The sequence below is a fragment of the Lathyrus oleraceus genome, chromosome 5, assembly GCF_024323335.1.
Source record: "Lathyrus oleraceus cultivar Zhongwan6 chromosome 5, CAAS_Psat_ZW6_1.0, whole genome shotgun sequence".
Lineage (NCBI taxonomy): Eukaryota > Viridiplantae > Streptophyta > Magnoliopsida > Fabales > Fabaceae > Lathyrus > Lathyrus oleraceus.
In genome coordinates, this window is record NC_066583.1 from 196,072,909 (window position 1) to 196,087,043 (window position 14,135).

Sequence of the window (14,135 nt, forward strand, 5' to 3'; positions counted from 1 at the left end):
AATTAAGTTATCCAATGTCAATGCTTGTTTTTGAGAGTAACTGCTTGTTTGTAGCATACATGTCCACAACACAAAACCTCACTTTTCAGGAGAGGTTACATCTCATTAGTTTTCCCACCATTAATTAATATCTCTCTCTCACACACAAGTTGCTTTGCTTCTCTCTTACTAACAGATCTTGAATCAGTCCCTCCCTGTCAACCATTGCCCTTGACTTCATTTTGTTTTTGAGACTATTTTTGGATATCTTGAAATGAAAGGAGCGGAATGGAATTGAATGAAATAAAAAGATTTCGTCTTCTTATTTGAATATTTTATATTGAAGTATGACACTTATTCTATCCCAAAGACAAGAAAAACGGTGATAAGATGTTTATTCGAGAGCGTCAATGAGCTAAACGTATAGGATTCAAGAGATATTGACATCACATATCCACCCTAAACTTTACCACTAGTCGATAAGAGACTTAACCACTAACACACTTTTGCTTTTCCATTGAGACTAACGATGACTTTGATATCACTTGCTGGAGAGTGCCGAAGGTGTTAGTCGACTAAATGTTCAGGATCCAAAAGACTTTGACACTACATGTTCACCAAAAACCTTAAGACATCATGTATGAGTCATTTTTTTTATAAATTCAACATTTCTACCATTTCTATTCGATGTAAGACTTAATCATTAACATTTGAATTCAACAATCTCTCCTACAAGTGTGAGTCACCTACATTATTAGCGTTGATTCATCTAGGATCCCACTTCCGCTCCCCTACCAAGTCTAATCATGTCTCTGATAACACTTGTTGGGAAGTCCGGAGAGTGCTGAAAGTGACAATGACTTAAACGTCCACATATCTACATAAAACCTTAAGGCATTATATCTATCTATCTATCATTACTCTTATAAATCTAACCTTTCTTTCATTTCTAATCGATGTAACCTCTTAAACTTGAATTCAATATGGCTAGTTTACTTATTCTATTAGTATTCATTTACATAAAGAATTATGAAGGAAATGCAACATTACTATCAAATTTTTTTTCTTTCTTTTTTTAAGCAAATCACTATGTTTCTTAATGATACTGTTATTAGTTGAAGTATCATTTTTGTACAGTTTGAAAATGATAATTTAGCGTATAGTTAAAATCTCTGCCGACTATTATCTAATCATAAGTTGACTGTCCTACATTGCTTTGTAACCACTACAAAAAACTTTCACACATGACATGCCCTTTCTTTAAACTCACAAATTCCAATACTATATACCGTTAATACACAGATTTCCACCCATAGTTATAGGGTCAAAGTTTCAATATAATAACACAATAATTTACCTCTAATTTAATACTAACATTGTCAACATCTCATTTGACATTCTAATATTTTTATATATTTCTTATTTCTATGCATAAGTAACATGGCAACATTTTAATTAACTAGCATTATTGCTTAATTAAATGAATTATTGAGTTTTGCTTTGATTCCAAATGTCTGAATGTTAGGACACATTACTGAGAAAACATATGATTAAGGACTTGAGTTTTACAATCTTAACTCATAAATTGCTGTACTTTTAGTACTTGAATTCAAAGATATGTCTAAATATCAAAAATTGGTTGAGATTGAGATTGCATTACTGGCATGGCTTTTGTACATAAAACATATGGGGCCATTCTTAAGGCCGTATCGCATGTATTATGCCACAGTCCACATATGGCATTATTGTATGAAGACAAATGCCTTATTTTGTGCCAGCTTTGAAGTTATGGTCCCAAACATCAATCATTCAAGTTACTTTTAATGTGAAATTCAGTTGGATTTCTTTTTTATCTCTTTATTTAGAAGTATATAGGGATGATATAATGGAAAGCAAACCCTAATTTTGCATTCAAGGTGAAAACGGATGAATCCATGATGATTCATTTCAAAAAATAAAACATATATAGAGATGGAGATACCCCATATTATCGTAATTTTTCAACATCGAATAACATATGATGATACTGTGAGATATTTCGTATTTTTCCAACTAGGGATCACCATGTTGAATAGGATATTTCGTATTTTTCCAACTAGGGATCACCATGTTGAATAGGATCTCGCCTTGGAGAGCAATATTCTCGAGACTCATTTTATATTGATAAGAATAATCAAAAACTTAATGAGGTTGTTCAATATGATATTGACATCATTACACACTGGGCTACTCTACCGGGGGACAACATGGACATGAAGTCTCCTTTTACTCTTTATCTATAAGGGGATTGCTTATTGCACCCTAAGCATTGCTTTTCCACCTTAGTGAAAAGACAAAACTACCTATAGAATTCGGAAATACACCTCCGGACGTACTGCAATGACATTCATTTTTGAACCAGATCCCATGGTTATGTAAAAAAATACAGAAATGCTTCTCCGTGTACCTTACGAAGATGCATCTTCGGACACTATTTTAATCAAATAGGTGTCAGTCTATTCCCCTTTATCATTTCTCAAAACTCTCAGACTCTCCAAACTCTTAAAACTTCTCAACTATCAAACTCTCGCAACTCACAATCTTTCAAACTCATTCAACACAAGTCCAAGTTTATACAATCAACATCCAATCGATCAAAGAGCTCAACATCAAACTCACATTTGACAAGTTTTTGATTTCTCTATACTTTTATGATTTCAATATACATTTTGTAGAAATTGAGTATTAGGTTATGTTATAGGTAGTTTGACACGTCCATTTCTGTGGACAAGAGTGTCACTTATGTGGATGCGGTTTATCTGAGATACTTTGCTGACTTGGAGCGGGTCCATGAGTACAATTGGGGCCCCGCTTGTTTGGTATACCTGTACTCCAAGTTAGCCGAAAGTTGTATGTGGAAGACCAAAAAGATGACATGCATCTGCACACTGTTGACGGTAATATATTTGCATATTTTAGTGTTTGTGTCATTTTCATAACACTTGTGGTACGCCATTACTAATGATTCACGTGTGCCATTTTTAGGCTTGGATCCCCCAACACTTCCCACAAATATTCGACTGGTCACGTGTTCCGACCTACATTGAGGATATGCCACGTGCTTCTACATTCTTCGTGCTCAAAAAGAGCCATTCATAGTGTATCTTAACCGCTTGGTAGAAAAGGATATACACTTTCAGACATATATAGATTATCGTGAGACGCGTCCCTTGGACAACATAACCTTATACTCTGAATGGTTGGCTTGCGGTCATGTATGATGTACCCACATCTGCCTAAGCGCATCACGCGATCGTTTGGATTCATGCAATTTGTTCCCAGATATCCTTTTGAGTTTACTCCTCCCACTATGACACACAAAGATGTGGGTGCCATATCAATTTATGTCAAAATGACTGTATTTTAGTTAAGAATGCACGTGGTATGATGAGAAAAGTGTGTGTTCAGAAAGATATTTATGAAATTTAAGGGACACTTTCAGATTTTTTTAAGGTGTTTTTCCACCACTTAGGATGAAAAGATGCAAAGTAAACAAACAAGTGTAATTACTATTTACGACATTTGATCTAATAGTCATTCTATTTTCAAATCCCTCTAATTATATTTATTTTATTTTATGTTATTTTTATTTATTTATTTTCTTTTTTCTTTGGTTTCGTTTGCTATTGGTCCCCTATTTTATATTTATATTTATTTTCTTTTATTAATACAGTTGAGTTAGAGGATTAGGATGAATGTGCCTCGGAGATGTAACCTAGTTGAGCCATCTACATTGCAGGTTTTGATGCTCTTGATTTATCAATTTAAAAAGAAAATTAATATTGCACAATAAGAATAAGAAAGAAGAGAAAAAGAAATTAGAAGGTGATTGAAAATTCTCTAATTTTATTAAAATTCAGGTTTGAATAACAATTGAGAAAGAGAGAAAGTGTACCATTCTTAAATAGTAGAGGTAATAAGTTAAATTAAAAAAAAATTCTAACTAACTTTTAAAATATAAAAGACGAGAAAAGAAGGAATAAGTTAAGAAGTGCAATTCTAGTCATTTAACGCCATGGAATGTATGTCAAATAGGTTAAGTCACAATATCAATAGATTGAAAGGGCTGTGTTGTAAAGGATTAGTGAAGAGGTCAATAACCCGGTTTTTTTTTAAGGATCAGTGAATTTCTATGTATTTTTCTATGTATTTTGTGTGCTCATAACAAAAATAGAGTTGATTGTTATGAATATGGTTTAGATGCTGTCACATTAAAGTGTAATTGCTTGTGTGTGAGACATTACAATTATGTAAGCCTCACATGTTGCATTTTCAAGGGACATATACCAAATCTAAGAAGAGGATACAGAGACAATAGTTTGTTTGTTTCTATGATACAATGGATATTCTCTTCATTCTCTTTTATAAGAAAGTTTTATTTTTTAAATTCATTTGAACTATAATATAGATTAGATATATCAATTATTTAATGAATATAAAAGATAAAAATTGCTTATAAAAGAGAACAAAAAAAATACCTAAGAAGAAATAAAAAAATAATATGGATTTCCTAGGATCTGAGCAGGAACCCTAATCTAAATCATAATATCATATTAGAATCATATTGGATGATTCCGGAACATAAAGATCTTTACCTACTTGAAGCTTGAGATAATGAATAATCATGAGAGCCGTGTTTGATAGTGAAGGTTAGTGGAGCAGATAAAAATTGGCTTAATCTATGAATAGCAAAAGATATAGTCACACATATTAGTTAGGGCTAAATATATTATACTCTCTGCAATATTAGTGAATTTCAGTTTAACTCTTTAATATATATATATATATATATATATATATATTTTGATTTCCCCTTATAATTTTTAACTTTAGTTAATATGACCCCTTTGTTGATAAGTCAACACAAAATCTTTGTATTTGGCAAGTCATATGTTATTTTATTTTTTAATTTCTCGTGGATTTAAATTTTTATTTTAAAGTTTTGTTTAAAAAAAATTTAAAAAATTTATAATACTTTAAAAAAATTTTAAAAATAAATAAAATAAAATAAAAAATTAAAATCCACGTGAAATCAAAAATAAATATAAATAAAATGTCACCTGACTTACCACATTACCAAATACAAAGATTCTATTGACTGGTCAACAAAAGATCTATATAAATAAAATTTAAATATTATAATGAGGAATCTAAAAAAAAATATTACAAGGAAGTAAATCAAAACTTACTAATATTGTAGGAAATATAGTATATTTAACCCTGTTAATTAAATATAAAAGTTGATCAATTAATCTTTTAAAAATAGTAGGATTAGATAGGAAAGCACCTATATCCATTTTTAATTTAATTATGTTTAGTAGGAGTTGAACATGATTTGCAGACTAATAATTTGACATTTTTCAGAAGATCAAAGGTGTATTTTTTTTGATTCTGGAATTAACACTCTTTTATTTGGCCAAATCAAATCCTAAAAAGTATTTAAGAACTTTTATGTTATTGATTCTAAATTGTTGATCAAAAATATTTTCTTCATTTAAATTAGTGTCAACAAGAATCAACAACATATGTTAAAATGCAAGTAAAACCAATAAAATATCTTTTGTAAATATAAAATAGTCTGACTTGGATTGAATGTAATTTAAATCTTGTGATAAAATTTAAGAATTTCTTATGACATTCTAGATGTTTCTAATGCACCATGTAAAATTTCACAAATGCTCCCTTATTTTGGAGATGCATTTTCGGATGCATCTCAGCACACACTCAACAAAGGTCATTCTGAGTTATGCATTTTTTTAGTTTACTTTATTCCGAAGATGAACTTTCAGAATGATTCCATAGTTACATCCTCGGAGAGACACACCAGTATCAGAATCAACATAAAAGTAATTTTCTAAAATAAAATTGACATTCATAACATAAAATAAGCATTAGAATGATTATTTCAACATAAACTACAATATTACATTTCAATATCCCGGTGAATGTTTGCACATCTTCAGAATATCTTCGATCGATCTTTGTAGCATCGCTTCCAACTCGAGTGGAATTTTTGTTTCGAAACGGAAATACGTATTCCATATAGCCATAACATCCATTTGCGTCTTGAGCTCAAATTTGCTGAACTCAATCTTCCATCTGTTGTCAATCGACGGTGTAAGGTAGCAGGAGATAATGAATTTCGTCTTTGATATCTTCGAGGGAGGTGAAATCAGTGAGCTTAAACGTTCGCCCGGGTGTAGAGCCAAAGAAGGAGACATTTGCGACATACCAATGAATGTTTATTTGTGAGATTTAAGACATTTTCATTTTGTGTGAAATATAACATAAAAGCACCTAAATTTATAGAAAGACAAAGATCAATATGGACCACTCATTAACCGACATATTGATTCCTGAGATATATCTCCAAAACTTATCCTGAACCAGTTTCAAAACAGAACACTAAAACATAATCTATTTTTCATTGACAAAAACACAAATGTTGTCATGTGGAAGATAAAAAATGCATAATGACAAAATATGAACAAAAGGTGAATATATAACACTTCATTTATATTGAGACACAATTATATACAATAATTTGTCCGGTTACATAAGAAATTAAAACAAATCAAAACATCTGCCGCCGACTAAGTCTATAGGTGGTACACCCTTGGAATTTTGTGCATTTGATTGTTTTTCAATGTTGTTCAATCTCTCGAATTCTTGCATCCTTTCCATAAAATGATCCGGCCAAGTGTCGACTTTTGTGGTTGAATGAGCCGCCCATTTTAGTGATGTAACTGGTACAGGGCATCCCAGTTTCAAGTAAACTTGAACAAAATGATTTGCTTTTGAAAGCCACCCAATACACATGATACAATCATTTGGATTTTGGGGTGGGGCGGTGCACAGTGGGAAAAAGGTTTCCGAAAAACCGTAGCGTGTTAGGTCAACACACACTCTATCATATGGACATGCTATTAGCTGACCCATTTCAGGGAGGCGCGTCCATTTTGCCTCCAGTACCGGTCTGCTCAAGTAAGGAATAAGAGATTCAGAAACCGCATCAAATTTTTCTTTCTTTCCGTACAACCGTGTGTATGATTCTTTATGTGTCTTCAACTCTTGTATAAGTTGATGTCAGACAAATGTATGACTATCTTCTCTTTTATCGAGTAAAATCGAAACGGCTTGGTAACTGCAATTACCGTTCCCCAGATCGGTAATGCATAAGAAGAAGGAAATACCTTTGCAACCGAATTCATCAATGAAGTATTATGGTCGCCTAATTTTAAACACAAATCATAGTTATGCAAACAACATATCACATTAAATCTCCAATTTTTGTTTGCCAACATGTAACCACGAATCTTAAACGGACAATCACATTTTCTTGTACCGAAGTCGTCTCTTTTAAAATTCCGGAGAGTAGTTCTATATTTCCCACTTCTTTTGCAAATCATTGTCACAAAGTGTCATACCCCAATTTTGTCCGGCCATTTGTGGTTTACCCATGAGATTTTTTTGTTTCAAAGGCCCATTTGCATAAGTGTGTTCATAATCTAAAATGTGGTTTGAATCTTTTTACATTACTAATCCAAAACCTATTTTTTATTAGTAAGTATTAAGATCCATGTTATTATTTCTATGATCACTATTTACTAGTCCATTTACACATCCCAAATATTTATGCCAAGTTCTAAGTTCTTCATAGGTGCCCAAATTAAATTTGCATTTTTTTTGAGGCATGTATGTGTTTGTTTTTAAATTAAAGTACCATATTTAGATTTATGTGTTGAAATTAGAATATGTGTTGTTTTTTAAAATTAAAAGTTCCATATTTAGATTTTTGTGTTTAAATTAGAATATATGTTGTTTTTTTTTTTAAATTAAAAGTCCCGTATTTAGATTTTTGTGTTTAAATTAGAACATGTGTTGTTTTTTTAAAATTAAAAGTCCCGTATTTAGATTTTTGTGTTTAAATTAGAATATGTGTTGTTTTTAAATTAAATCACTATATTTAGTTTCTTTGTACCTAAGTTAGAATTATGTTGTTTTTAGATTAAGTCATTATACTTAAGTTAAAAATGTGTTGTTTTTAAAAGTTGAAATTGATTAGCATAAATAAATATTGAGTAATTACAGTGAAGAAAATTGCTACAGATGGAAACAGGTTCCTAATAATCAAAAACCAAGTAGCTAGGTTGAAAACTCCCAAGACCAGCGCGCCTCCAAGTGTGCTTTCGTACAGCCACTTTTCCATTCCATCAAAGTCTCTTCAGAGAACAAAAACAACTTGTTTAAAAAGCACTTTTCAAAAGCACTTAGAGAACTGAAAAACAACTAAAAAATTACTCAGATTAAAACTTTATCCATAAGGTTAACCTAAACATCCGAAAAGCACTTTTGACATTAGCTTAAAACAGAACAAACCAAATCCCACATAATCTGGGATGAGAAAATCGAAAAAAGGGAAGTTTTTCAAGACTTAACAACTTCTTCATAAACAGATAAAAAGGAAGTTAAAAAAAAGACGAATACTGGCAAGAAAAACAGCAAACACAACAATAACAGAGCAAAAGATATTTTTCTAAAAAAACCCTAATCAAGAACAACACGGCAAGACCTTGTTTCTCAGAACAACATAAACACAACACAGAGATTTTTCGCAAAACCTTAAAGAACAGCAGACGACAACAACAAGAACAAACATAGCATTTTTCTAAAAAAACCTGAATTAAATTCTGAAAGTTCCTAAGCACCGCATACAAAAAGCTCTTGATTGAAACACTCAGATTCATCATCAAAATCTGGGTGTGCTTCGAGTTGTACCACGACACCGCAAGTTTGATAAGTCCTAGCATACAGGAAACCACCATAAAGAAAAAGAAAGAGCTCAGAGAAGAAAAGAGAGGACTCGCAAGGAAAAGAAGGAGAGAAAGCGTATACCAGGATCCGATTCCGATATTCACGCTTGCTGGAAACGTGCTTTTTCGCTCAGGTTCGGTTCACTCTTTTCTTCTTCAAGCTTTGCTCATATGCTTCATATTATCCTAACAACCATGATTGCTTAGATATGAGATTTCTCTGTTAGTCGTTTTGATCTGATGTTTATCTTGTTTGTTCCATTCTGCTTGCATTTATTTGAGATCCGGAACAAATATGTCGTAGATTTGGTATGTTGATTTTGGATAGTTAAAATAGAATTGTTCCAAGGTTCGGTTTAGATTTTCTTTGGTAGTGAGCTTCGGTTTGTTTTGGTTTTATGCAAGGAAACTTTAAGTGTGGAGAAATAGAAAGTAACGTTTGGAGACATAGGGGAAGGATACGAATTTTGTTTGCTTTATCCCCATTCCCAGATTTGTGTCGGTTCCTCTTTAAAGTATGTTTAATGGCCATGAATCCGTGAGAACGAGAGAGAGAGAGGAGGTTTGGAACTTGGTTTTGATTTTTGAAAGGTTTGTGCATTTACTATGATTAGGAGTAAGTTAATGGTCATTGATGGTGGCCACCCTCACTCTGTCCAAAACCGATGCAAGTTCCCATGTTTCACTTAATCAACTTCCTTTTTTTTCACGTGACCATTGGGAATGGGAAGAGACTGCCTCTTCTGTTCTCAACGAATTCCCCTAAGTGGGAAAGATTTGGTTGAAATCCAACTTAGGGTCTCAGCTGGACCGAGTTGGACGGCGCCCACTTGGGCCTTTAGGGTTTCGGCCCACCCTGTTTTCCTTTCTCCTTTATTGCTGTCTTGCGCCCTAATGGGCTTCAGATGTCTTCATGGCCCATCTGTTTTTGATATAGTTCTCTTATTTCCTTTTATTAGCATATGATTAATTATTGGATATTTGATTTAAACATGATTTTATTTATTAATTAAAACTTTGTTATTATAATCATCTAATATCAATTATATAATTTACTACTATTTAATTAATTAATTAAGTTTACTATTATTATCACCATTTATTAGTTAAATATAAGTAATTATTTTTTTATGAGAATTGTGTGCCACCACTTTGGTTTATTTATTTTATTCTTTTTTGTAAAAAATTATAATTATACTATTGCTAATATTATTTATTTTATTTTTGAAATTAATTATACTATTGTTAATATATATATATATATATATATATATATATATATATATATATATATATAAATATGTCATTATTACTATTATTATTATTATTTCTTTTTTTAAAGTAAATACACAATTATATGGTTGTTATCATTATTAATATTTAATTATTTGGTTATATTCATTTTTTTTGTTACTACTTATCATTTAATTAAAATAAAATAATTAGTTAAGCATCCAATTAATTAATTGACTATAAAATCACAAATGACCTTCATAATTTAGATGTTTATTTATCTTAAGGAGTGTATGTGCATGATTATTCTTTATCTATTTGTTTATATTGAACCTTGAGTGTACACGAAATGATATGTTATAATTGTGACAAAATCACGTTGCTTTCATCGATTTTAAAATAATCCGAGCCGATTTCAAATCACATGCTTCTCGATTCAAAGTCGAGCCCATTTTCAAAACACCTCTGTAAGTCGATCGCTTGTAAAAGTATCGCCATCAACCTCACATGGCTTACTCTTGGGCCTTCTTACAATGAGACCTATTCGGTTTTAATTAATCGATTAGATGGATTATTCACCGAATAAATTCAATTCATTCACAAGAATGCAAATTTTAAAACCTCGATCCGACATCAAAAGTTAAATTAAAATACTTAATCACATCTAAACAACACTTCATTTGAAAATGAAAAGGGGGATGGTTTTGAGTTTTCAACTCCTCTCCTCGATTATTTGAATACGAGTTTTCTTACTCGGTTAGTCAAATGGTCGTCATTTCTAATTCGTTTAAGTAGAAACAAATCAGATCCTTTTATAAAACGAAAAGGGAGATGACTTTGAGTCTTCAATTTTTCTCCTCGATTATTTGAATACAAGTTCTCTTATTTGGTTAGTCAAATAATTGTCGTTCCTATATCAACTTCCAAACTCCGATTAAATCAAAATATTTTCACAATAAGCTAAATGAAAAGGGAGTTGACTTTGAGTTTTCAATTTCGCTCCTCAATTGTTTGAATACGAGTTCTCTTACTCGGTCAGTCGAACAATTGTCATTTTTTACAAACATACAACTTAATCAAATCATTTCCATAACAAACTATACGAAAAGGGAGATGGTCTTGAGTCTTCAATTCCTCTTCTCAAATGCTTGGATATGAGTTGTCTTACTCAGTCATTCAAATATTTGTCGTTCATGCTAAAATACATCAACCATATACAAACTTATTTTCGTAATCACTCAAATGAAAAAGAAAGCGGTCTAGAGTCTTCTATTCCTTTTCCCGATTATTAGGATACGAGTTCTCTTACTCGATTATCCGAGTATTCGTCATCCGTTCAAAATACATTAATTATTATCAAATCCTTTCTATAATTAAGGATGAAATAGAAAGCGGTCTAGAGTCTTCTATTCCCTTTTCCGACTGTTAGGATAACGAGTTGTCTTATTCGACTATCCGAGTAATCGTCATCCAACCAAAAACATCTAATCAAACAAAACACCCAACATATTAATTCAACTTGTCACCCTCGTGTGATCAAAACTCTTTTAAAAAAGAACACTATTAATCCTTTCTAATGCGCACAATAAACTAATGCTTAAGCCTCCACCGAGAGTAGACAAGCTAGCGTTTAGCCTTTAGAATGCGATCTACACAGTTGTTCATTAAAAACACCAACAAACTGTAGTTCCCCGAACTACGAATGCTCTGATTTCCTTATTACCATAAGGATACGTAGGCAGGAGATTGTTGTATCTTCGCGAGCACACTAATAAAAAAAACCTCCCCTTTCCCTTTCTGAGGTTCTCATCCATTTCTATTTTTAATAATTTTATAACCCAAAGATAACAAACAAACATAAATTAACACTCGAAACGCACATTAGAACTAAAAGGTTCCCGTTGAGTACAACGAACGTAAGGGGTGCTAATACCTTCCCCTTACGTAATCCACTCCCGAACCCGAATATGGTTGCGACGCCCATTATTCCGATTCCTAAAGGTTTTATCGATATTTTCCTATCCCTTTATTGGGATAAATAAAGTTCGGTGGCGACTCTGTTCGAACTAATTTTTCCGCGACCATCGCGATAAATCGTATTTTTCGAGATGCGACAGATGGCGACTCTGCTGGGGACTAGCTCCAAGCAAAAGAGAGTGAAGCCTAATTTAGTTCAGTTTCTGTATTGTGTGTTAATCTTGTTTGTTTATCTGTTATTTTTTTATTTTACTATTATTATTCTGTCATAATTATTTATTGACTGTGGGTGCTCTGGTCGATGATACTTGGTGAGATAGGCTCTTCACCCGAGTCTGAGGAAAACCATAAGATTAAGTTGGTGGTTGCGTAGTGGGCGCCCACAAGGAGTCTTCCTTGTTGGGAATAAACGAAGACCCCACCTAGAGGAGATTCTCTTGAAATATTATTGCCCGACGAGTTTTCGTCACGACGATAGTATTCTCAAGTTGGATCAATGACTCTAGGGACCTTTTAACCCATTATATCCGGTGGTTATGTAGTATTTACCTGAAAAGTCTCAGACTTATTAGGTAATGCGAAAGCCCCAATCAGATGAGATCCCTTGGGCGTATTACTACCTTACAGTGGTATTCCCAACCTCGATCTATGACTCTGAGAACCTTATTAGAACCTTGGACTCGAGAGTTGTGTAGTATGGGCCCACTAGGAGTTTTCCTCTTTGGGACCATACGAAGGCCTCACCCAGACGAAACTTTGTTTGGGGATGTTATTTGCAGATGAGTTTTCATCATGACAATAACTTTCCTAGATATTGATTGATGACTTTGGGAACTTCTTACCTTTAGCATTCTACCAAAAGGGTTTTGTTTAGTAACCAAGAGTACCCACTCGCATGACCTGTATATCAACCTACATGTGACACGCATAATATCATTCATAGCATATCATTCATATTATTTTATTTCCAAGGAATCTGAGTATCATGAGTTGCAGGAATTCAAGAAACATGGAATCAAGCAAAAGAAACATTTACTCCTTCAAGTTCAAGGATCCCGATCTGAAGAATTTACGTAACTTGGTCTCTCATATGCACCCTGTATACAGAATCAACTTTGGAAAGAATTATGGCAATTTGCTCAGCATCCTCAATCAACAAGTGGACCATACAACCTTGATCACTTTAGCCCAATTTTATGACTTACCTTTAAGATGCTTCACATTCCAAGACTTCCAGCTAGCACCAACGTTGGAAGAATTCGAGCGTCTTGTTAGGATTCCTATGAAGGACAAGTCACTATTTGAAGGGACAAATGAATCTTTGCCCCTCGAGGTCATTGCTAGTGCGCTTCACATGGATGAAAAGGAAGCAAAAGACAACTTAGAGACCAAAGGGAATACCAAAGGGTTTTCACTAAGTTTTCTTTTGGAAAGAGCTCATACCCTATTGAAGGCAGAAAGTTGGGATGCTTGTTACTCTGCTATTGCATTGGCCATCTATGGCGTCGTCCTGTTCCCGAATATGGATGGTTTCGTAGACATGACTGCCATTTATGTCTTCCTTACTGGGAACCCAGTGCCCACTTTGTTAGCCGATGTCTGTTATCACATAAGTCATAGGTATACTAAGAAGAAGGGATTGATTGCTTGTTGTGCTCCTTTATTGTATCAGTGGTTTCTAGAACATCTTCCGAAAACAGGTGCTTGGGTTGAACAGTCAGATGTTAGTTGGCCTCAGAGATTGGGATCACTCCGATCTGAAGATCTCTCTTGGTACTCCAAAGAATACATCAACGCAGACATCATATTCAGTTGTGGAGATTTCCCAAATCTACCGCTCATTGGAAAGGATGTATAAATGCTAATCCAGTTCTATCTCTCAGACAACTTGGCTACCCAATGGAAGGCCCTCCAGAGGCAAATTCTTTGGAAGCTTTCCTGTTACTTGACTTTGGGGTTGAGAATCCTAGCTCATTCCAGCGAATCAAAGAAGCTTGGAAGAATATCAATCGAAAAGGGAAAGCTGAGTTAGGGAGAGCAAATGGGATTACAAAAGAACCATATTTTCAGTGGGTAAAGGAAAAGGTGCAGATA

General features: G+C 33.2%; 1 protein-coding gene across 1 annotated transcript; it reads left to right on the forward strand.

Annotated features, from left to right (window-relative positions):
- Positions 1-13,050: 13,050 nt before the first annotated feature.
- LOC127079663 (uncharacterized) lies at positions 13,051-13,899 on the forward strand. The gene has a single exon (XM_051020043.1). It carries the CDS (start codon positions 13,051-13,053, stop codon positions 13,897-13,899), a length of 849 nt encoding a protein of 282 aa, XP_050876000.1.
- Positions 13,900-14,135: the final 236 nt, after the last annotated feature.

Bases quoted from the DNA above. Each gene is read 5' to 3' on its own strand.
- LOC127079663 (XM_051020043.1), top strand. From the start codon at position 13,051: ATGGAATCAAGCAAAAGAAACATTTACTCCTTCAAGTTCAAGGATCCC.